At 40.6% G+C, this 25936-nt stretch overlaps 1 protein-coding gene across 3 annotated transcripts in view; it reads left to right on the forward strand.

Annotated features, from left to right (window-relative positions):
* PTCD2 (pentatricopeptide repeat domain 2) overlaps positions 1 to 19114 on the forward strand; it is a 33754-nt gene extending 14640 nt beyond the window's left edge. For all 3 annotated transcript variants that reach the window (XM_049865399.1, XM_049865417.1, XM_049865408.1), the window contains 6 exons: positions 320 to 398; positions 1018 to 1109; positions 4052 to 4165; positions 5184 to 5258; positions 12620 to 12733; positions 18179 to 19114. In XM_049865399.1, coding sequence (XP_049721356.1) covers positions 320 to 398; positions 1018 to 1109; positions 4052 to 4165; positions 5184 to 5258; positions 12620 to 12733; positions 18179 to 18403 — 699 coding nt within the window. In that variant the 3' untranslated portion in view covers positions 18404 to 19114. The remainder of the gene's footprint in view (positions 1 to 319; positions 399 to 1017; positions 1110 to 4051; positions 4166 to 5183; positions 5259 to 12619; positions 12734 to 18178) is intronic.
* Positions 19115 to 25936: the final 6822 nt, after the last annotated feature.

Raw genomic sequence — 25936 nt, forward strand, 5'->3', positions numbered from 1 at the left:
TCTTTTCCCCTAAACATAGCAGAGCCACATTTCATGAAGGCGTTCTTTGCTGTATTTCTGAAACCCAGAGATCTCTTCCCATGCCTCTTGTCTTGTGTTCCGCATGCCCGTTCCCAAAGGCATGGCAGCCAAGAGAGTAGGCAGCATTTTATGTTTTTTAAAAAAATTAATTCTTAGTATATCAGAGATTTATTAGGGAATTCAGGAGGCCAGAAGAATAAAGGTAAAGAAAAATAAATCCTGGATGGTTAAGATGAAATATAAGTATCACCTTTATAGTTGTAACTTTTAACCAAGCTGTATTGTTTTTCTTCTCTAGCATTTACAAGGTTTCTTTCCAGACTCCACATCATTCAATATTTTGATGGATATGCTATTTATCAAAGGCAAATATAAAAGTAAGTACTCCAATGTATATTTGCTAGAAATTCTGCTGTCTTTGCTGGCATAATAATTAGAAGAAAAAAAAAAAAAAATGAGCCACGCAGAAATGACCCTTGTATTCCGGATTAGTGGCTGAGTTATGGAGACCTCATTCTTTAAATCTGAAAACAATATTGCATTGCATGGCGTGCCTTAAACTAATCATGCCAGATTTTACTTATGCTGAAGTTGTAGCAGGATTTAAAATACTAGTTCTTTCTGCATGATCTCAATATTTATTTTGAAACTTAGTTAATTGCTAAATGACTGGAAACCCTGGTGGCATAGCGGTTAAGTGCTACAGCTACTAACCAAAGGGCTGGCAGTTCGAATCCACCAGGCACTCCTTGGAAACTGTGTGGGGCAGTTCTAGTCTGTCCTATAGGGTCGCTGTGAGTCTGAATCGACTCAACAGCACTGGGTTTGGTTTTTGGTTTTTTGGCTAAATGACTTTGACAAATAGCTTTTATTGTGCTGAAATATACTTTTCAGCTAATGCTGCTAAACAGATTAGAGCTCTGGGGCCTACAATAGAGGAGTCTGAACTTGCTCTGACACATTTAACACTGCTGGCCCACTCCTGACTTTTGGCAGGTGCGTTGGAAGTACTGATAGAAATGAAAAATCAAGATGTGAAATTCAGCAAAGATACCTATATCCTTGCTTTTGCAATTTGCTACAAACTGGTAAGACTCTCTCCCCTTAACTTTCAGAGCTTTTGTGGGTAGTGTTTGAGAGAGGATCAGTTACTCTGAGGTCTGCTTTCCAACTGGTGCAAACATTCTAATTTTAAATGTATTCATTTTTATAAAACTTAAGTTAGCTATGTCAGACAGTTTTATCATGGGAAAAGCTGGAAATATAGATAAGGACAAGAGACAGCCTCTTGGTGTTTGAGCCCTACTTTAGAGTTGTCTTGCTACAGAGCTAATGCTGGACTCTGCTAGACCAGTCTTCACTGTTGTCCTCACCCCATGGTAATCTTACCATCCTTCAGTGGCAAACTAGAGGGCCACCTCATACTCATCTGTGAAGTTTTCTATGATCATCTAAACTGGAAGCGACCTCTCTCTGCCCCAGATATCCCTTGATTGTGCTGTATTGGTATCACATTCAGGGTACTTACAACACTGCCTGATGTTGTGCTAAGTAGATGTACTTTTCATCCCCCTCTGTTAGAGTGTTAGCTCCTTGAAGCATCTTTGTATCCAAGCACCTAACACAGTACCCCATACACAGTAGATCTTCAATACATGTTTGTTACATTAAAATGAGTTATTTGCTATTTGCTTGAGACCATGACTTAATGGGTTACAGTGGAAAGAAAACTGAACCAGAAATTGGGAAACTTGGGGTCTAGTCTCAACTTTAGCATTAACTGGTTTATATAGTTTTGAACTGGTCACTTATCTAAGGTTACTCATTTGTGGAATGATGGGCTTGAGTTTGGGTCAGCAAACTTTTTCTGTGAAGGGCCAGATAGTGAATATGTTAAGCTTTGGATGCCACACATGGTCTCTGCCATATAGGGTCTCTGTCACATATTCTTCTTTGTTTTCGTTTTTATAAGCCTTTAAAAATGTAAAACCCCACATACTTTTGTGGTTACGAGGGGGGGAGGGAGGGAGGGTGGGAGAGGGTTTTTTATTGATTAATTAGTGGATAAGAACTGCTTTAGGTGAAGGGAAGGACAACACTCAATACATGGAAGGTCAGCTCAATTGGACTGGACCAAAAGCAAAGAAGTTTCCGGGATAAAATGAATGCTTCAAAGGTCAGCGGAGCAAGGGTGGGGGTTTGGGGACCATGGTTTAAGGGGACTTCTAACTCAATTGGCAAAATAATTCTATTATGAAAACATTCTGCATCCCACTTTGAAATGTGGCATCTGGGGTCTTAAATGCTAACAAGCAGCCATCTAAGATGCAGCAATTGGTCTCAACCCACCTGGAGCAAAGGAGAATGAAGAACACCAAGGTTACACGACAACCAAGAGCCCAAGAGACAGAAAGGGCCACATGAACCAGAGACCTACATCATCCTGAGACCAGAAGAACTAGTTGGTGCCCGGCCACAGTCGATGACTGCCCTGACAGGGAGCACAATAGAGAACTCCTGAGGGAGCAGGAGATCAGTGGGATGCAGACCCTAAATTCTCATAAAAAGACCATACTTAATGGTCTGACTGTGAGTAGAGGAATCCCGGTGGTCATGGTCCCCAAACCTTCTGTTGGTCCAGGACAGGAACCATTCCCGAAGACAACTCTTCAGACATGAAAGGGACTGGACAGTGGGTAGGAGAGAGATGCTGATGAAGAGTGAGCTAATTATATCAGGTGGACACTTGAGACTGTGTTGGCATCTCCTGTCTGGAGGGGGGATGGGAGGATAGAGAGAGTTGGAAGCTGGCAAAATTGTCATGAAAGGAGAGACTGGAAGGGCTGACTCATTAGGGGGAGAGCAAGTGGGAGTACGGAGTAAGATGTATATAAACTTACATGTGACAGACTGACTTGATTTGTAAATGTTCACTTGAAGCTCAATAAAAGTTAATAATAAAAAAAAAATGTAAAAACCATTTACAGCCACAGGCTGAATGTGGCCTCAGGATCACAGTTTGCTGTCCTCTGGGACAATTATACCATAATTTCCAATTATACCATGCTGTGATTCTGTGAAATAGAAAGCAAACAAAACAGCTCTTAAACATCAGTTATTGAGCCTGTGACGCCCAGTTTTCTGGCCTGGGGCCCAAAGGCTGAAGTGATGTGTATCTACTTAAGCACTCCTCCCTGAGTGTATAAGGAAGTGGAAAGAATTTAATTCTGTTGTGTAGGAAGGGCTAAAGGACTTTTCTCCCCTGTGTTGTGCCCAAGAATAACTTATTTTGCTCAGTGGAGACTGTAGTTGATGAATTGAGTTGGTCAGCCATCACAGATTCCAAGCCAATCCTGAGAACTGTCCTCTCTCATCAAATTCAGACTTTATTTTGAGAATTTGTATTGTGAGTCATGTCATGACAGATGAAAACCAAGATGCAAAGCTGATGCTCTCATAAGGCTTCTCTACCTTCAGCATGTCTAAAGGAAGAGGATTCAGTTTTACCGTTGCTCTCCTGCTGGTTTGTGTTTCAGTCATATTCTTGGATTTTTTTTTTTTTTTAAGATTCTCTTTTCATGAAATTCGTTCATAGCTTATGTTCAAATTAGTGTTCATATTTTCAAGTATTTGGGTTACATGGGTATTTTTCGATTGGAAATTCCCCCAGGAAGCATTTCCTAGTGTTGCTGAGCTTTACTGCACTCTTGAATATACAAGCAGGCTGACTCTTTACACATTGTATTATGGTACTTGTGTATAGAAACCAAAGAAACTTTTATATTTGCAGGTGAAAACTGCCAGAACTGCAGAATATTGACAGAACTTTAAAAATAATGTTAATTTAAATTTTTAGCTGCTAGTATGTAAATAACCTGGTCTATTTGCAAATAGTCTCTTTTAGGGCTTAATCTTAAGTGGCTTGAGATAGGCTTGGGGAATTTCTTGCTAAAGGAAATATGAAATACTGAGGACTGTTTATTAAACTAAAAGGTTCTTGGCATCATTAAGCAATCCTGTCTCCTCACAGAATAGCCCTGAGTCTTTCAAGATCTGCGCTACATTAAGAGAAGAAGCCCTAATAAAAGGAGACGTTCTCCCCAGGAGAGCTTCGTGTTTCGCTGTGGCATTAGCTCTGAATCAGGTGAGGATTCGGGTGCACATGACTGGGCAGGAGTTTACTACTTTCATTCATTCTTAGTTTTATTATTTTTCCTTCTGACTGTATCTTGAAGGAAAAGTTCCCACGAAGAGACCAATGGCTTTGGTGCCATGGCAGCCTACATCCACACTTCTGCCTCCAAAGTACGCCTCCATCTCTGGTTGAGGACCTAACATGTATTTCTGTTTAGAAGGGGCTGGGTTAGATTGATTCTAATCAGCACTCTGAGAGAAATTGCTCAAGTAACTAAAATGGAAATTGCAAATGATCAATTTAATATTTAATGTTCTCGGAGAGTAATTTAATTTGAATGCTCTCCAGAGCTGAATTCACCTCAGATGAATCAGGACTGCTGAATCGCTGCATTTTAGAAGTGGAGTCCATCATATTTCCCTTAGCTAGACCCAAATACTCTTATTTGAAAGAGGCATTAATGATCATTTAGCCTATCCCTCTCACTGGCAGATTGAGGCAACTGAGGTCCAGAGAGAAGAGAGGACTTCCCTGAGATCCTACCACACGGAGGACAGAGTTACAGCTGCAACCCTGGAACAGCCCTCTCTTGCAGGGCCCCTCCTCAGGGCTGTCCTTTTCCAAGCGAGGCCTAAGAAAATGTGAAATACTTTACATGCTCCCTCACCAGTGTTTTGGCAGTGCTACTGCCTCTTCTCTGACTTGAGGTTTCTAGTGATGTCGAACGTGCTTCTCATTCTTGGTTTGTTTGTTTGGGCTGATTCCAGTGGGAGAAAGAGAAATACCAACTTTATGCCTTTATCTTAAAAACTGGATTCAGGCAGATTGTTAAAGCATTCAATTATGTGCTGCTGGGTGAAACATTTTATGGAGTGTTCATTTTGGAGTACCCAAAAAACTTGATTTTCTTTATGAACTTCAACCCCTTGGGGCCCCATGAACAGGAATTTCTTGACTTCTTTCAGGGATCCTTATAATAGCAGAGTAATATATGATTTAGGCTATGACATTTTTTTTTCCCTTCCAGAACCAAGTGGCAAAAGCTATGTCCATTTTTTCTCAAATCATGAAGCCAGAAACCATGACCTGCATGAATTTAAATGTAAGTGACTTTCTTATGGTTTAAACTAAGATTTGAAATGAATAAAATGGTATTTAGACTTTTTGTCTGGGTACATTGACCTGATCTCTCGAGGCCTTCATTTAGTTTGAACGGACAATCGTTCATTGAACTACTTTATGTAAAAGTTATATTGTAGGTCCTGTGAGTGGAGTCAACACATCTCATTCTTCCAGGATTTATAAATTGGTGGGAAAAGTAGATATGTTCAGATACCAGACATGGTTGAGTAAGTGTTTAAATAGAGCTGCAGAATGCTGTAGATGTAGAGACAAGGGAGAGAATGAGGTGTACTCTCCGGTCTCTTTACTGGACCTTGAGAAAAAGCTGTGTGCTAATTGTATGCCATTGGTGGTACCTAACTTACAGGTCATTGTGATCAGTGAGTTAATACACCTCAGGTGCATGAAATAGAGCCTGAAGCGTGGTAAGCTCTCAAGAAGCCTTAGCTATTTTTATTCTTAATATGTTTCCAATTTGCCATGGTCTATCTGCCCCATTGACTGAGAGCTTATCTGAGCCACATGTGTGTCACTTGTTTGAGGCCTTAATGTCTGGGTCAGCAAGGAGGCTGCGCTCATACAGATAAGACATACAAAACCTTAATCCCTAAAACTGAAAGAAAAACAAAACAAAAAAATTCCTCACAGAGTCACAGGATCCACTCCAGTAATAGAGTTCAAAGCATATCCTGTTACCGCTGCCAGTTTTTGAGCAGCAAGTCACCTACACCTTCCTGGACCAATGAAACAGGCTGTCTTTTCATTAAAGTCACCACAGCCCCCACTCAGCCAACCCCAGTTCAGGCTCTGCTTGTATGCCAAGTACATCTGTGTTCTGGAGAGTACAGAAGAAAAGCCCCTCGCTTTCAGGAACTTAGAGTCTCCTGAAACAGACAGGGGGTCAAGATAAAGAAAACACTTCCAAAAGAGCAGAAATGTGTAAACACCAGTGTGATGTGAACCAGGGTAACAGGTCACGGCTGATGCAGTATTCCAAGATTGGGAATGAAGGGAAAGACGGAGCTGGTCAGCAGGAGTAAACAGCAGAGCTTAGGGAGGAAATTGTCTTTGCACAGTGCTCTGAAGGACAGGGCTGTGAGAGGTAATGGAGACAGAGATGGAAGGGCATTTTTGGGGGACTGGTTTTGGTGAGGGTTCTTTTAAATGTAAGCTGTTAATTTTAACCGTCTCTTGCTAGCTCTGTGTCCTTAGGCAAGTTGCTTAACTTCTGTGGACCCCCGTTTCCTTTTATCTCAAACAGCAGTAGAAATAGTACTTATTCTTTTGTTGTAAGAATTGAAAGAAATAATACATATAAAGTAGTTAGCACAGTACCTGGTATGTAGTCAGTGTTTAATGAACGTTTGCTAGCACTTGTAGTATTATTTGAAATGAGGTATGTTAAATAAAAAGGAATATTTGTTTGTAACAAATCCTAGAATCCAGTGAATAGGAATTAGGTATAACTCCAAGTTTCTGAAAAGCAGTAGTAACACTTGAAGATAATGAGGATTTTCAGTTCTGCCCATAGTGGGTATCCTCAAATATCACCCCCAGATCAGTGTCCAGAGGACAATGAAAGAGAAGGGTGTAGAGCTAGAGACTTTTAAGATAAGGGCTAGATAAGCCTTTAATAAAGGTGAACTTTGGAGAACAAAGTCAGCCAAGAAATCTGAGATCAGAATACCTTATATTTGACCTAACATTGACTTTTTAAACTGCCTTCCACATGAGAAGATCCTGGGGAACTCAGAAGGTAGAAATAGTGATAACAGAGAACCAAAAAAAAAGAAGAGAGAGTTTGGAAGGGAAAATATTAAACTTTATTATACACTCACACTAGAAAAATATCCAAAAGGGATTTTGCAGTTTGTAAAGGGCATGAACCTGGACAGGAAGTGAGTGTCAGAGCTGTCAGTTAAGACCTCATCTATATAAAGCCTGGGATGGATCTGATATGAACTGATGACTGCCACAAAGAAAGGGAAGTAGGAGGACCCAGGAATGAGTGTAGAAGACATTAATGGAGAGGCAGAGGAAGCATCAGAAAAAGATAGGGAAGAAATAGCACCAGTGTATGGAAATCCAAGAGGGCTGATAGCCTACCTGTCATAGCCTGCTGCAGAAAGCTACTATTCTGAGTCTGGGGACCTGGAACCAGGCCGGCCTATGGGATTAAGCAGAAACTGCATGTCTTAGTTATCTCGTGCAGCTATAACAGAAATACCACAAGTGGATGGCTTTAACAAAGTGAAGTTAATTTTCTCACAGTAAGTAGGCTAAAAGTCCAAATTCAGGGTATCAGCTCCAGAGGGAGCCTTGCTGTCTCTGTTGGCTCTGGAGGAAGGTCTTTCTCGTCAATCTTCCCCTAGACTAGGAGCTTCTCTGTGCAGGAACCCAGGTCTAAAGGATGCACTCTGCTCCTGGCACTGCTTTCTTGGTGGTATGAGGTCCCCCTGTCTCTCTGCTTGCTTCTTTCTTTTATATCTGGAGAGATTGCCTCAAGACACAATCCATTCTTGAGTCCTGCCTCACTAACACAACTGCTGGGCATCCTCCCTCATTAACTTCATAGAGGCAGGATTTACAACATATAGGAAAATCACGCAATACCAGGAATCATGGCCCAGCCAAATTGATACACATATTTTTTGGAGGACATAATTCAGTTGCTGACACTGCAGATCAGAGGAGGTGGGTCCACATAACGATTCCCAAGCTAGCTGAGATCTGGGAGGCCCAGGCTGGCAAAGGCCCAGAGTGCAGAAGTTCAGGTCGCTGAGCCAGTGATACTGGTAAGCTGAACAGAGTGGTAAGCCTGGTCTTAACGGCAGACACCAAATGGCTTTTGTCTTTGTCTCTGTTTCCTAATAAACACAGTCTGCTCTGAGTGGCTGGCACCACTTTTATGATTAGACAGAAGTGGAATTGCTAGGATTAGCAAGAGATTCTTCCACTAAAGCTAAAGCTATCCAAGTGGTGCATCACGTCATGTAGGAAAGAAATACGAGTGAATGTGGTGAGAGATGTTTTATGTGGATCATTAGTTGCTTTTCCTAGACTTGAAGTGAGGTCTCGAGGGGGATCAGTGAGGATTTGTGGTGAAAAATTGAAGAGAATTAGATAGGCAGGATTTTAATTAGACATTTAATAAGGTATGATGTGGGTTCTTTACATTTGTTAGTTCACGTTATATGACCGTGTCAGAACGATATTTCTCCATATGGTAAACCAAAAAAATGGTAGCTGTGGAAAACTAAGGTTCAAAGGGTAAGTAACTTACCCATGTTCTCACAGCTAATTAAAGAGCAGAGTTGGGTTATTAACACAAACAAATCTGTTTGGCTCTTAAGCCTAGGGTTTTCCCACCACTTCAGATGTGCAGAGGTGAGATGCACAGGGCTGAGACTAGCTGCTCTTCCTGAATAATGCAAAGAATGCAGGACTGAATGTCAGAAAACATGATCTGTCCTTAATGCATGTGTTCTACTTCCTTAGACTTAAATTCCTCGTCTGTTTAAATCCTTGCCATCTTTCACAGTTGTTATGAGCATCTAGTAGTGATTTTTGTCAAACGAGGAAGCACTGTGTAGAAATAAAACATGAATCTGCTGAGAGTGAAAGTGTCCCTTCACAGTAGGAGAATTCCCAAGATGGTGGGGAGAGTGAGGCAGTGGCGGGAAAGGAGAGTCAGGGAATAAACATATCAGAATGGGCATGTTTTGGGCAAGGACCACATAGGACCTTGTGTTGATCCTGAATATGAATCAGCTTCTCCCTGAGTTGGGTCACAGAATTATCCACCGTCAAGAAACTTATAGTTTTATTGTTTAAAAATTCTCACTCCGGAAATTCTTCCAATTTTCCGATCTAAATTTGTCATATTTAAATATAACCCTATTTCATCTCCCTCCAGGATGATGAGAAAGACATGGTTGCCATTCTCAAGTTTAATAATCTTTCAGATTCTGGATCTCTGTTATTAGAGCAATTTTTTTTTAAGTGATTTAATGTAACCTAGCTTCTCCAAGGCTGAGTCATCCCCTTGGAATCCTAAAGGCAGTTTGATAATTATTAAGAAATGGAAATCTGAGAAAGAGGCAAGCAGTCTGTTCACTGAGTATTAGCAGAAAATAATGAAGTTTTTTTTTTCCTTTTTTCTGATCTACTTTAAAAATGAACGCCTTATGCTAAAATCTTTAGCTGCTGCCAACTGGAATTTGAACTTACTTAATTTTCTCCCTCTACTTAATTTTCTTTTCATCTAAATTGTTCTTGCTGCCAATGTGACTCAGAGGGTCTGGTTTCTCATTTTCCCAGCTAATAACTTGCCTCGTACTGCCTTGATTTAGCAGATGATCTCACCGTGACACACGCGTATCTACTCTGCCCTTTCGATCTGAATTTAAACCTATCAGTCTTGAAAGAAAGAACTATAGTCCGTCTTTAGCAGTGCTGCTCAGTATCAAAGTTTACTTTTAAATTCTACTTTTAAATATGTCTGGGAGTATCAGAGACCAACATGGGTAGATTTCCACTGATTCTATATGAATTTTTATCATTTCTGTGGAAATCGGGCACGTCTCCAAATGGAGACCCATTTTGGAATTGAATTTACCTTGCTCTTTCAGGGGGATTGACAAGTAGTTATTTTTTATTTATTTTCTTATTTATTTGTTAACACAGGTGAATATTTTAATGCCCCTTTCTCCTACTCACTAAGGTTACTATAAAGCTCTAGTTCCTGCTGGGAAGTCTGGTATGCTGCCTGGGTAGGAAAGGAGACAAAGACTTATTTCATATAAATCCCTTTATGGCAGTGTCTCACCCGTATGTATAAGTTAATTGCATTTAGTTGGGAGCAACATAGGCTCAAAAAGAAAGAAAGAAAGAGCCTGTACAAATTAGAGGCTTTACTTTTCTTCTGTGTAGACAACCAGAGGTAGTGTCAACATTGCTTTTATATCACAGACCAGTCCGGGTTTGGTGTGGCTTTCCAAGCTGTCTTCAGGGACACAGCCTCCTTCTGTGTTTCCACTCTACCATCCTAAGCACATGACTTCCATCTATTACATCTCTGTTCCAGCAAGAAGTAGAAAGAATGGGGGAGGATAAAAAAGTTGGTCCCTTTTCAAGATGCTTTCCCAAATCCCTGAACCAACAACTTGCCCTTATATGTTGTTAGCCAGAACTTAGTCCCATGATCACACCTCTCTACCTAGTTGCACAGAAACCTGGGGCATACAGTCATTAAGTTCTGCACATCACATGACAGCATCAGTTAACTTTAGGAAGTTCCGATATCAAAAGAGAATGGGAGAATGGACATTGGTTAGGCAGCTGTCAGTCTCTACTATGATGTTGTTGTTAGTTGCCATCAAGCCTGTTCCGACTCATGGTGACCCCATGTATGCTGAGGAGAACTACTCCATAGGGTTCTCAAGGCTGTGACTTTTTGGAAACAGATCACCAAGCCTTCCTAGGCACCTCTGAGTAGGTTCTAACCATGAACCTTTTGGCTAGTAGTCAAGTGCTTAACTGTTGGCACCATCCAGCCACCCTACCACACTATGATATTCCAATTCAAATATAGCAAACTCATAAAATAAACAAGAAATGCAGATTTCTACATGTTCAGGGCCTCTGTTCCTTCCTTTGATCAAAAGGTACGCAGTGACCTGTCCTCATTTCCTGAGGGTTCAGAAGATCAGGGGGGCAGGAAGTATGTGTTCTTTAAATAGTTTTTCCTACCACCTTTTCCCCTGCTCCTTGATAATTCAGTTTTCCCACCCTTTTGTTTGAAAATTTGCGATATAAAAGCAATGTGCTCTGCCCTGCTTTGGCATTCCTTAACCACACCCTGAGACTTGAGGCAAGCCCTTAGCTTTATAAACATTCTCTTTTGCCCTCCACCAGTGAGTGCCTCACCTATATTGCCCTTCATCAGTGTACTTCCAGGTATTGAACCTTAATCTTGAAATCCCTTCCGAATCAGGTGGTTGCTGGAGACAGGGAGAGAAGTTGGGAAAACTTACGAAGAAAAGTTGAAATCTTCTGGGAGCACATCACTAACAGTTTCTGGCATGGGGCTCCAGGAGCTTTATCCTTATAAATTGCTGGGGGCCTCATCCTCCCCTTCTTACTATTTATTGAGTGCATACTGGGTGCCAGGCACTGGAGATACAGCAGTCAACATGGCTGACTTGTCTTTGCCCTCAAGGGAACAGACCACTGCCCAACCAAGTTCAGGTTGTTTATACCCTCCGACTGAATAATTTCATTTCTGGAAATCAAGTATATAAGAAGCTAGTCAGTTGTTAAAATGTACACGTTGATTGATATAATAAAGTCCGGTATATTTTCATATGAATTTATGCATACATTAAAAATGAGGCTTTTTTCCTGAAATGTATAAGAAAATGTTCATTATATTGGCCAAAAGGGTCAAATTTTGAGAAAAAATAATATATTTTGAAGATAATTTTTCAAATTATAAACAGCAGTTAACATGGGTTGGTGAGCTCTGAGTTATTGTCATTTTTGTAGTTATTTTCTTTAAACCTTTTTTGTATTTTTCAAATTTTAATAGTGAATGTTGTTAATCAGGAGGGAGATACGTTGCTTTTTTCTTGGGTTAGTTGTGCCTATCTGGTGGAAAGTGTTTAGTGGTATCATTTTCAAAAGCAAAGTACAGTATCCAGTTTTGAAAGTTTCTGAATACACATAGTGCAGATAGGAGTGCCTCTTGAAGACTTCAGCTGGCTTCCACTTTATGCCAGCAGTAACCCGTGGTCTGCAATTTCCTAACCCATAGCACCCCCCCCAAAAAATTTTAAGGTACTATTTGCCCCACAGCCAATCTTATGAGATTGTCTGATTGTCTTATCCACCAAATCTAGAGGGGATGGAGAGGAAGACCTAATGTGAATGTCTACTGGCTACCTCCTGTGTGTGTTGGTGTTTTATTTAATGTTCATAATTACCTAAAATATGGAATCCATAGGTCTTTTCCCCATTTTACAGCTGAGGAAATTAGAAATCAGAGGTTAAGTACCTGGTGCAGTCCTGTGGCTGGTAGTTGCAGTGCTGGGATTCTAGCCCAAGTCTGCCATTTTCCAAAATCATGCTCTTTCTCTTTTACCCTGCTTCCTCTCATTTAGTTCTTAAGCAAGTTTTTAAGTTGGAAAGCAAGTTTTGGCTGATGGGCATACATTCAAGGCATCTTTTGAACTTGTCCAAGCCTGTGAATTAAGAAATAGCATCAACGTGTCTAATGCTACATTTCTCAACAGTGAAAATACTGGCTCGGTACTGTATTTGATAATTTTTTCTTTTATTCAGATTATCATCCATATCCACTCAAATATGTTGGAAACCCTGATGGAGATACTAAAGGATGCTGCAAAAGGAAATTTATCAAGCTTTGTGAAAAAACAAGAGTTTTCAGAAGAAGTGGTGAGTATGCAATTGATGCAGAAATCACTCAACAGCCCTAAAGAAAAATGGGCAAGAGATCTGGTCAGAGTTCACTAAAAAAAAGAAATGTGAATGGCTCTTAAACATTTTAAAAGATGCTCAACCTTGCTAATATTGAGAAAAATGCAAACTACGACTACCCTGTGATGCCATTTCTCATACCTTAGATTAGCAGAAGTCTGAAGTTTGACAGCATTCTGTTGGTGAGGCCCTAGGGAACGGGCACCACATCCTGTGCTGTAGGGGGAACGTAGACTGGTACAGCCCCTGTGGACAGGCACTTAGCAATATCTAGGAAAACTACAAATCAGGGTTTTGGACTGGTCGGTTCTGATTCAAACCCCTGCTGAGAATTTGCATTTTTAATAAGTTCCTGGTTGATGCTAATGCTGCTGCTCAGGGACCAGTTCTGAGAACCACTAGTAGAGCAGTGGTTTTCAAAATTTATTTCGCAAAAGAATCACCTAGGGATCTTGTTAAACTGTAGATTCTGATTCAGTATATCTGGGGTGAAAATGCAAATTCCCAGCAGGGGTTTGAACTGGAACGAACTGGTTTGAAGCCCTGTTACAAATATATTTACCTTTTGACTTAACCAACCCATTTCTCAGAATATATTTCAAGTATACACTGGGAAAAATATAGGATATTGTCTGTACAAGGATATTTGTTGCAGATCATTTGCAATATCAAAGGCCTGGAAGCAACCTCAATTTCTATCCATAGAGGACCAATTGAAAAACCTAGGGTACATCTACACAAAGGGCTGCTATGTAGCTGTAAAAAGAAATGAGGAATACCTACATACAGTGGTATGGGTCACTATATCCATGGATTAGTACAATATGTTATTAAGTGAAAAGAGCAAGATGCAAAACAGTGTGTATGGTATGCTTTAAGAAGGGGTATAATGCATACATATGTGTGTATGTGTGTGTTTTAAATCAAAACTTAATAGAAACAATTATTTGTAAGAGATTGAGGGGTGAGTGATGGAAGCTATTTCTGTGAATGTACCTTGTTTGTGTATTTGACTTTGGAACCGTGTAAAGGCTTTACAGAGTTATAAAACAAAATTAAATAAAAATAAAGAGAAAAAGGCAATTGCTAAAAATTGAAAGCGAAATGAAACAAATGCCACACTGATGACTTAACCTTACAAAAAGAATCATTCCAAGTCATTTGAAATAATAGTAATTTGTACATTTCTTTGTTGTTGTGTGCCATCGAGTCAATTCTGACTCAGTGACCCTATATCACAGAGCAGAACTGCCTCATAGGGTTTCCTAGGCTGTAATCTTTACAGGAGCAAATTGTCGGGTCTTTTCTTCTGTGGAGCTGTTGGTGGGTTTGAGCTGCTGGTGGGTTTGAACCACAGACCTTTTAGTTAGCAGCTGAGCACTTAACCATTTTGCCACCAGGGTTCCTTAAAGAAAGAAAGAGCTGTAAAGAAATCATAGATTATTTACAATGATCATATTATTGGTAATAATGCTGGTATTGTTATTTTGACTAAGCGACCTGTCAGTTGATCTTCGTTCCCTTGCGTTTTCTAGTACTGGTCCAGACTGACATCTGAGACAGCAGGATTGGCAATAGGGAACAGGTGGCTTCTTTCTGCTCCTCTGCCACAATAAGGCTTTCATGGCCCTGTCCCATTTCCTCACTTCCACCCATAGGTTTCTTCCTGCTGTCAAAAGGAATTTGTAGGGAAACTGACTAACTCTGGTTATGATTAAATTTATAGCTTCTTTCTATTTGAAAGCTCTGTAGGTTGTGACCGACCCAAATTCTTTTGGAGTGTATTTTGAAAGGGTTGCTATGAGTCGGAATCGACTCAACAGCAGTGCATTTGGGTTTGGGCTTAAGGGAACTGGAAGTATAAACAGGTTTTAAAGCACACAGTTACATATGTGTACGTGTCATACTGACAGAGCTTAAATGTTCCCAACAGCACTGATGCTAATCATTCCTGAGACCTGGCCCGTCAGTATGCTGTCATGCATTTGTATGACTAAAGAATCCGCATAAACCATTGAAAAAATCTATTTTGTTTTTCTAATTTGATTTTTCCCCTAAAGCCTATAAGACTGATTTTTCTTAGAAAAGTCACCCTCTAGTTCAGTGTTATTTCCCTGGTTATAGTGGGACCCCTCAGGGAACATCTTGATGAGTCACATAATTCCAGGAGCTTGGAGCTTGTTCTAAACACATGTATGTGAGATTGCATGAGGAGTGTTCTATTTTTATAAGCTCTGCATTTTACAAATACATACATATATATACAATATGCATACTTATATGTACAAATATTTACAAATATAGTGTTATTAAAAATGTGCTCAATGTGGAGATTAGACTATAAATTATCGTGTAGGTGCTGTTATACCACCAGAGGAATATTGAAAAGAATTGTTGATTTGCTGCAGTGCTGTTACTGAATCCACTAAAATATTCACTATTTCTTCATTAATTTATTTTTTAAACTAACAAACAAATGTGTTACAATTTCTTTTCTACTTAAATTGTGGAATGGTTCCCTTTAATATTTCTCTAGTGGCATACGAGAACTGAGGCAGTAGATACAGTTAGATCAGTTTACCTCCCACTTGGCACGTTTGCTTTGCTTCTTTTGGAAGCTGTATGCTGCACCTTAAGTCATTTCACCTTGAACATGAGCACTAAATAGGCAATTCTTCTTAATACCCTACTTTTAATATCACCTGTGTGATAGTTTAGAGTCCTCGTGGTGCAGTGTCCAAGAACTCGGCTGCTAACCAAAAGCTCAGCAGCTTGAATACACCAGCCGCTCCTTGGAGGCCCTGTAGGGCAGTTCTACTCTGTCTTACAGGGTCGCTATGAGTCGGAATCAAATCGATGACAATGGGTTTGGTTTTTTATATGATAGTTTAAGGAACCCTGGTGCAGTGATTAAACACTCAGCTACTAACTGAAAGATCAGCAGTTCAAACCCACCAGCAGCTCCATGGGAGAAAGATGTGGCAGTTTGCTTCCATAAAGATTATAGCCTTGGAAGCCTTATGTGGCAGCTCTCCTCTGTCCTATAGGGTTGCTATAAGATGGAATTGACTTGATGGCAATGGTTTTTGGATTATATGATAGATAGTTTATAGTCTAATCTCTACACATAGCTCATTTTTAATAACACTATATTTGTAAATGTTTTTATGTATACATATGTATATTGTATGTTGTTGTTAGCCGCTGTCGAGTCGGTTCCGACTCATAGTGACCCTAGGCACGACAGAAGGAAACACTGCCTGGTCCTGCGCCATCCTTACAATCATTGTTATGTTTGAGCCCGTTGTTGCAGCCACAGTGTCAGTCCACCTCGTTGAGGGTCTTCCTCTTTTTCCACTGACCCTGTGCTTTACCAAGCATGATGCCCTTCTCCAGGGACTGATCCTTCCTGACAACATGTCCAAAGTGTAAGACACAGTCTCACTATCCTTGCTTCTAAGGAGCATTCTGGTTCACTTCCTCCAAGAGAGATTTGTTCGTTCTTTTGGCAGTCCGTAGTATATTCAATATTCTTCGCCAACACCACAATTCAAAGGTGTCAATTCTTTTTCAGTCTTACTTATTCATTGTCCAGCTTTCACATGCGTATGATGAAATTGAAAATACCATGGTTTGAGTCAGGCGTACCTTAGTTTTCAAGGTGATATCTTTGCTTTTCAACACCTTAAAGAGGTCCTTTGCAGCAGATTTGCCCAGTTCAATGTGTCTTTTGATTTCTTGATAGCTGCTTCCATGGGTGTTAATTATGGATCCAAGTAAAATGAAACCCTTGACAACTGCAAGCTTTTCTCCGTTTATCATGATGTTGCTTATTGGTCCAATTGTGAGGATTTTGTTTTCTTTATGCTGAGATGTAATCCCCACATCTCTGTCAGTTTGTCATACTGCAGGGGCTTGCCTGTTGCTGTGATGCTGGAAGCTATGCCACTGGTATTTAGATACCAGCAGAGTCACACATGGAGGACAGGTTTCAGCTGAGCTTCCAGACTAGGACAGACTAGGAAGAAGGACCTGGCCGTCTACTTCTGAAAAGAATTAGCCACTGAAAACTTTATGAATAGCAGTGGAACATTATGTATTGTAGATACATGTATGTATTTGTAAAATGCAGAGCTTTATAAAAAAAAAAGAACATGTACACATATTTAGAACTAGTTCAGAAGCTAATGGAGTTATGTGACTCATCAAGCTGTTCGCTGAGGGGTCTCAGAATAATGCTTTATTTTCTCAGCAATACAAACAAAACTAGAATTTAGCCTTCAGAACTGACAAGTAAGCCAAATGTAAGTGATTACTGCTTTGGTGACAGGCAAGGCTTGTGCTTTTCAAATTTGTCACTGGAAAAGAAGATGTTCAGGTAGCAAATAGGATTATGATATATTTAGAAGATGAACATAGACCAAAGAGTTTGTTAGGAATCTTGATCCCAATTAAATTCTCATCAAGAAATGTTATGTTGGATTCATGACAAAGATTGAACTAAGCAAAATGTTGGCTTTTTTCAGAAAGTAGCTTCACATCCTAATTTTGAGCTTTCCCATTTTTGTACAAATGAGTAGCACTCATGTGCTTATGATTCTAATCTTTATACCCTGGTATAGACCTCTTCTCCATGCCCCAGACTTGTATATTCCGCAGTGTTCCTGTCATGTCCACATAGGTGTTTCTCAGGCATCTCAGTCATGTCCAAAACAGAACTCTTGATTTTTCCCCTCCAGATCTGGTCCGCCTTGTCTTCCCCGTGTCAGTAAAGGATATCACCCATCGCCAAGATATTAAAGCCCAAATTGGGAAGCTATCTTTGGCTCCTCCCTTTCCTTTACCACTTACACGGTAAATCCTTTCAGCTTAACCCCCAAAGTATACCTCACATACATCTGTTTCTCCATCTTTACTATCCTTTTCCCAAACTAAACCAGCATCATCTCTCTTCTGAGCCACAGTGGGGGCCTCCTGATTAATCTCCACCTTCCTGTCCCCCTCCACTCCAATCTCTATACAGCTTTTAAACTAAATCAGATCGTGTCCTGCTTTAAACCCTCCAGTGACTTCTAGAATGAATTCCAAATACCTTTCACCTGACCACTGCCAAATGGATTCCATTGCTATTTGACCCCTTTCCCTTGGTGCAATTCATTGTATTGTTAATCTAACCTTCATTTTATATAATATTAGGTGTGATTTTCAAGTGCTGATTTTGAATTTTGTATGTAGCTTGTAGAATATCTGTGTCCCCCAGTACCTTCATTTTCACCACTTTGGGTGTACACTATACATTTTTATATAGGTATAGCTCTGCTTTTTGGAGGATGAGAACAGGAGCAAAGAATGAGGAAGAATCTCAGAGAGATGTAATGATCTGTCCTTCTTGCTTTTTTCCAGCTAGCCGCAGTGAGGGAAAAAGTGAAGGATATCCCCAGCCTTCGGGCCACGTTCGATGAGATCTATAGAAAACTGCACATATCTGGCCGGGTCACCACGCACACTTTGGATGCTATGCTGTGCCACACCCCCAGGGGCAGGACATCCCACATGGTGCTGGTAAACAAGAGAACATTCAACCTTCGGACTTTCCAGCCACTCAGTCAGTCCCTGTTGGCTGAGTAACCCTAGTTTCAAACCACCGAAGTGGAGAGACCCCTGCTTCTAGTCAGTCATTGGCTTCCTAAGAAATCAGGCATCTCATCTTCAGTGGACATTATCCTGACAGTTGGTCTTCTCCCTAAATCTCCAAGTTTATTAAATGCTGGCATGCTGATCTGAGAAGTTAATAAGTGTGCCACTGTGAGCAGCCGAGATACAAGCATGCAGAAAACTCAGCTCCCTTAGAAACGAGGCTTTGCCTGTGTAAAGTGCCGAGTATCCTTGAAGGAATGTGGACCTGTTTCCCAGTCCAGCTTCCTGTACTAGAGTGGAGCCCTGCAAGCACTATCAGGAATGAATTTCACATCCAGCTATGAGTATGGCCAACTCTGACTGACTGATTTTCAGGGGAGCAGTTCCTTGCAAATTATACCTTTGCTTAATTCGGGAGATCTGAAACCCTACTGGAAACCCTGGTGGCGTAGTGGTTAAGTGCTACTGCTGCTAACCAAGGGGTCGGCAGTTCAAATCTGCAAAACCTATTGTACCATGTTGGGAAATAGCCCAGGATTTTCTCACTGCTTCTACTATTTATATCAGTGACTCTGTGTAAGGCACTTGGTTCCTCATTTTTCCAGCTGCAAAATAATAGTGCCTGTGTATATCTGTATATTGATTTAAAATTTTCATCAAGGTTCAGTCGGGTCAAATTTTCTCAAAAATAAGAAATAAAAAGGTTCCTAAAAAACTTCCTGGGATGATGTTTGTTTTATTTTCTCAGAAACACAAACAGAACTGGAATTTAGCTTTCAGAACTGATAAGTAAGCCCAATTTAAATGATTACTGCTTTGGTCACAAGCAAGACTTGTGCTTTTCAAAATAAGTGCCAGTAAAAATAAGTGCCTCTGTATTGCCACGTTCTCTCTGTGGGTCATAAATATTTGTTCCTGTAGTTCATCTCCTTTGTTAAAGATGTTTTCTCTCTTTGGATGCCTTATTTTGTTGTAAAAATAAATGTGTCAGGAACAGGACAAAGCTTCCTCCTGTTCCTGTGGGTTCATCACTTGATGGTTTGAAATATAGTATCTGGTGAGTGTCACCATATCTGGTCACTGATGTGCTAAAGAGACATACACAATGAACCCACCTCAGCTGTGCCTTTTGTTTCTGAAGGCCCAAAGTGATGTTCAAAGCCTTTGCATACATCTGCCAAGAATACTGCACTCGTCCTTGAGCGCTACTTCGAAAACTGAGGTGCTTACTTTAACTTCATTGTTGTTCTGAGGCAAGGATTGTTCGTAGACTCAAATTTTAGAGTAGGAGTAATCCCTCATCTTTTAAGGTGGAGAAAATTACTTCTTCAAGTTGGCATAACTAAATTGAAGTGGAACTGAGATTAAAATCCAGATTACTAGTCCTTCCCATCATACTGCATTATGTCTCATTGGAGGTGAAGGAGAATCTCTTCAAAGACACTATACTAAGGACGTTAATTTTCGGGAGGCCAAAGAGTGGAATGTTATGGATTAAATTGTGTCTCCCTCCAAAATATGTGTTGTGAATCCTGAATTTCTATGCCTGTGGATATAATCCCATTTCGGAATAGGACTTTGTTGTTAATGTTAGTGAGAACATACCAGTGTAAGGTATGTTTTAAAGCAATCACCTTTAAAATTTAAAAAGAGCAGATGGTTGTTGTTGTTGTTGTTAGGTGCTGTTGAGTGGGTTCCAACTCATAGCAACCCTGTGTGCCACAGAACAAAACACTGCATGGTCCTGCGCCGTGCTCGCAATCATTTTTATGGTTGAGTCCGTTGTTGCAGCCACTGTGTCAGTACATCTCATTAAAGGTCTTCCGCTTTTCCACTGACCCTGTACTTTATCAAGCATGATGTCCTTCTCCAGGGACTGATGCTGACAACATGTCCAAAGTATGTAAGACACAGCCTCCACGTCCTTCTAAGGAGCATTCCGGTTGTACTTTTTCCAAGACAGATTTGTTCATTCTTTTGGCAATCCATATTCTTTGCCAACACCACAACTCAGAGGTGTCAATTCTTCTCCAGTCTTCCTTATTCATTGTCCAGCTTTCAAAAGCATATGATGCGATTGAAAATACCATGGCTTGGGTCAGGCACACATTAGTCCTCAAGGTGACGTCTTTGCTTTTCAACACTTTAAAGAGGTCATTTGCAGCAGATTTGCCCAATGCAATGCATCTTTTAATTTCTTGATTGCTGCTTCCATGGCTGTTGATTGTGGATCCAAGTAAAATGAAATCTTTGACAACCTCAATCTTTTTTTCCATTTATTATGTTGCTGTTTATTGGTCCAGTTGTGAGGGTTTTTTTTTTTTTTTTTTTTTATGTTGAGGTGTGATCCATACTGAAGGCTGTGGTCTTTGATCTTCATCAGTGAGTGTTTCAAGTCTTCACTTTCAGCAAGTAAGATTGTGTCATCTGCATAATGCAGGTTGTAAATGAGTCTTCCTTCAGTCATGATTCCCTGTTCTTCATATAGTCCAGCTTCTCAAATTATTTGCTCAGCATACAGATTGAATAGGTGTGGTGAAAGGATACAACCCTGATGCACACTTTTCCTGACTTTAAGCTATGCAGTATCCCCTTGTTCTGACCCAACAACTACTTCTTGACCTATGTATAGGTTCCTCATGAGCACAATTAAGTGTTCTGGAATTACCATTCTTCAAAGTGCTATCCATAATTTGTTATGATCCACACAGTTGAATGCCTTCGCATAGTCAATAAAACACAGGTAAACATCCTTCTGGTATTCTCTGCTTTCGACCACGATCCACCTGACATCAGCAATGATATCCTTGGTTCCACGTCCTCTTCTGAATCTGGCCTGAATTTCTGGCAGTTCTCTGTTGATATACTGCTGCAGCCACTTTTGAATGATCTTCAGCAAAATATCGCCTATGTGTGATATTAATGATATTGCTCAATAATTTCCACACTCAGTTGGATCACCTTTCTTCGGAATAGGCATAAGTATGGATCTCTTCCAGTCAGTTGGCCAGGAAGCTGTTTTCCAAATTTCTTGGCATAGACAAGTGAGCATTTTCAGAGCTGCATCTGTTTGTTGAAGCATCTCAGTTGATGTTCTGTCAATTCCTGGAGTCTTGTTTTTCCCCATTGTCTTCAGAGCAGCTTGGACTTCTTCCTTCAGTACCATCAGTTCCTCTTGAGATGCTTGAATGTCAACCAATTCTTTTTGGTATAGTGACTATATATTCCCTCCATCTTCTTTTGATGCTTCTTGCATCGTTTAATATTTTCCCTGCAGAATCCTTCACTATTGCAACTTGAGGCTTGAATTTTTTCTTCAGTTCTTTCAGCTTGAGAAATGCTAAGCATGTTCTTTCCTTTTGGTTTTCCATCTCTAGCTCTTTGCACATGTCATTATAATAGTTTACTTTGTTTTCTCGAGCCACCCTTTGAAATCTTCTGTTGAGTTCTTTTACTTCATCATTTCTTCCTTTTGCTTCAGCTGCTCGACGTTCAAGAGCAAGTTTCAGAGTCTCTCTGAGATCCATTCTGGTCTTTCTTTCCTGTGTTTTTAATGACCTCTTTCTTTATGTATGATGTCCTTGATGTCATTCCACAACTCGCCTGGTCTTGGGTCATTAGTGTTCACTGCGTCAAATCTATTGAGATGATCTCTAAATTCAGATGGGATATACTCAAGGTCATACTTTGGCTCTTGTCGACTTGTTCTAATTTCTTCAGTTTCAACATGAACTTGTATATGAGCAACTGATGGTCTGTTCCACAGTGGTTGGTGCATAAGTTTGAATAGTAATTTTAGTAACTGGTCTTCCTTGTAGGCGTATAGGTATTGTCACCGACAGCGTTGTACTTCAGGATAGATCTTGAAATGTTCTTTTTGACGATGAATGCAACACCATTCCTCTTCAAGTTGTCATTCCCAGCATAATAGACCATATAATTGTCAGATTCAAAATGGCCAATACCAGTCCCTTTTAGCTCACTAATGGCTAGGATATCAATGTTTATGCATTCCATTTCATTTTTTTACTATTTCCAATTTTTCTAGATTCATACTTCATACATTCCAGGTTCCAATTATTAATGGATGTTTGCAGCTGTTTCTTCTCATTTTGAATTGTGCCACATCAGCAGATGAAGGTCCTGTAAGCCTTACTCCATCCACATCATTAAGGTTGACTCTACTTTGAGGAGGCAGCTCTGCCCCAGTCTTTTGAGTGCCTTCCAACCTGGAGTCTAATCTTCTGGCACTATGTCAGACAAAGTTCCGCTGCTATTCGTAAGGTTTTCACTGGCTAAATTCTTTTCAGAAGTAGACTGCCAGATCCTTCTTCCTAGTCTGTCTTAATCTGGAAGCTCAGCTGAAACCTGTCTGCCATGGGTGACCCTGCTGGTATCTGAATACCAGTGGCATAGCTTCCAGCATCACAGCAACACGTAAGCCCCCACAGTATGACAAACTGACAAACACATGGGGGAAGAGCAGATTAGGCACAGAAGAAACCAAAATTCAAACTTATTGCCATTGAGTCAATTCGAACTCATAGGAGCCCTGGTGGTGTAGTGGTTAAGAGCTTAGCTGCTAACCAATATAGGTCAGCAGTTCAAATCTACCAGCCACTCCTTGGTAACCTTATGGAGCAGTTCTACTTTATGGGGCTGCTATGAGTTGTTATGAGACACAGAGAAGGAAGCACAAATGAAGGGAAGATACATGCCTCATGAAGATCACCAAGGAAATGAGGATCAGAAGCTGAAAAGAGACAAGGACCTTCCTCCAGAGCTGACAGAGAGCGAGCCTTCCCCTAGAGCTGGTGCCCTGAATTTGGACTTCAAGCCTCCTAAACCGTGAGAAAATAAATTTCTGTTAAAGCCATGCGCTTGTGGTATTTCCATTACACCAGTACTAAGACACTAAGGGGAAGAAAGAGAATCTCTTCAGAGATACCATACTAAGGGTTCCCACCACTTAATGTTTCCATGGATCAATGACATGACTTCTGTGTGCCTCAGTTTCCTCAGTTGTTAAATGGGGATAATAGTAGTAACTACATCATAGGATTGGTGTGAGGATAAGATGAGATGATAAATTGTAAAGTAAGCGGAACAGTGCCTGGTACATAGTAAGTGCTATACAACTTTTAACTATTGTTACTGTTACTGTCGATAGCATTCAGAATGTTTGGACCTGTTTGAGGAATTCTGTAAACAAATGAGCTCTTCGTCTTGCTCAGAAATATCAACAGAATTTTTCTTTTGCTCTAGCAAACTCCTCCTCATCTTTTGGGTCTCAGTTTAGACATTTTTTCAGGCAGGAAGGCTTTCTGTACCAACCTACCCCCAAGTCCAGGTTAGATGAGTTACCTATATGCCCCAGCACTTCACTTATCAAAGCCCTTCTCACACTCCTCGCATTGCCCATTTTCTGTTCTTTTCTAGATTCAAGGTGTCATGTCTCTCTTGTTTTCCATTGTTTGCCCAGTACCTAATACGGCAGGAAACATAGCAGAGGATTAGCACTCATTTCATTCACTAACTTATTTGTATTATTGCTATGTTATTTACTGATGTTGGTGGTCATCATAATCCCCCCGTGAACAGAATTTTTTTCCAGTATTGTTCACTCAGTCCCAAACACTCCACATTTAGACCTAACTCCAAGTTTTTGCTCAGCCCATTATGTATCCTTTTCATCACCGAAAATGTCCTCTCTGTCCGTCCTGTCCTACTCCTTTTTCCAGGTCCAATTTATGTGTCATTTTTTTTTCCATGAGGTTTTCTCAAACTGCTCCAATGCTCAAGGATTCTTCATTCATTCATTCACCAAGTCTATACTGAGCATCTACAAAGGGCAAGGCACTGTGAAGCGCTTGAGATTCCACAGGTAAAAGACAAACAAGATCCCTTTCCAAGGCAGAACATTTTTATCCTGCCATTTTGACAACAAGGACATTTTGGCCCAGTCACCTGCATTCATTACAGAGTGATCAAAGTCCTACCGAAGAATAGACCAATCCTGGGCAATTTTTGCTGACAGTTTTGTTGAGAATGACTCAAGAAATAAATACAAGCTTTTAACCAATTCATATAATGAATATTACCGGGAAATTGTAGTGGGGAGGTGTCTTAGTCATCTAGTGCTGCTATAACAGAAATACCACAAACAGATGGCTTCAACAAACAGAAGTTTATTCTCTCACGGTCTAGGAGGTTAGAAATCTGAATTCAGGGCATCGGCTTCGGCAGAAGTCTTTCTCTCTCTGTTGGCTCTGGAGGAAGGTCCTTGTCATCAATCTTCCCCTGGTTAAGGAGCTTCTCAGTCACAGGGACCCCAGGTCCAAAGGACACAGTCTTCTCCCAGTGCTGTTTCCTTGGTGGTATGAGGTTCCCATGCCTGTCTGCTCACTTCTCGCTTTTATATCTCAAAAGAAATTGGCTTTAGAAACTATCTAACCTTGTAGATCTCATCAATATAACCACCGCTAATCCATCTTATTGGCATCATAGTGATAGGATTTACAACACATAGGAAAATCATATCAGATGACAAAATGGTGGACAATCACACAATACTGGGAATCATGGCCCAGCCAAACTGATACCCATATTTTGGGGGACACAATTCAATCTATGACAGGAGGCAATGATTTACTGCTATAATTCAGGTAGGCAAATTGTAGATGCCACTATGTCTTTGCAGTAGAAAATTTTGTTTGTATTTACAAACTGAGACGGGAATCAATGGGAGACTTGATCTTGTTTTAAGGATATTTTAGTCTTCGATTTCTTTTAGGTAAATATTCAATCCATCCCTTTCATAGCAGAGATGGTAGCCAGATATAAGGCTGTGGTTCTCAAACTTTTACACATATCAGAATCACCTGGAGAGCCTGTTAAAACACAGGTTGCTGGGCCCCATTCTCAGGGTTTCTGATTCAAAATGGTGAGACTTTGTCTCACATACTTTGGACATGATATCAGGAGGGCCCAGTCCCTGGAGAAAGACATCATGCTTGGTAAAGTAGAGGGTCTGAAAAAGAGGAGGACTCTGAATGAGATGGACTGACACAGTGGCTACAACAATAGACTCAAACAGCAACAATGTGAGGATGGCGCAACACTGACAATGTGTTTTGTTTCATTGTACATAGGGTCACTATGAGTTGGAACTGACTCAAGGGCACCTAACAACAACAGATCTGGGGTAGGGCCCAAGAATTTGCGTCCCTAATATGTTCTCAAGTGCTGCTGCTGCTGCTGCTAGCCCAGAAACCACACTTTAAGAACCACTGGTTTAAGAGGAGTTTGAGTTTCTTCCTACGGAAGGGAGGTTTGGGCTTCAGAGCCATTCTCTGGGTCATCTTTGCCTTTGGTTATGGAAGGAAGGAGCAGTGGAAAGTCCTAGCAGGCCTTTTAGAGGGTCCTGCTGCCACCCACTTCTGAGGTCTGCGGCTTCTATTATTTGCTTTTACTCACAAGTTCCCTCACCCTGCAGTTGCCTCACTCTTACTCCAAGCCCTCTGC

Source organism: Elephas maximus, chromosome 2, assembly GCF_024166365.1.
Source record: "Elephas maximus indicus isolate mEleMax1 chromosome 2, mEleMax1 primary haplotype, whole genome shotgun sequence".
NCBI lineage: Eukaryota > Metazoa > Chordata > Mammalia > Proboscidea > Elephantidae > Elephas > Elephas maximus.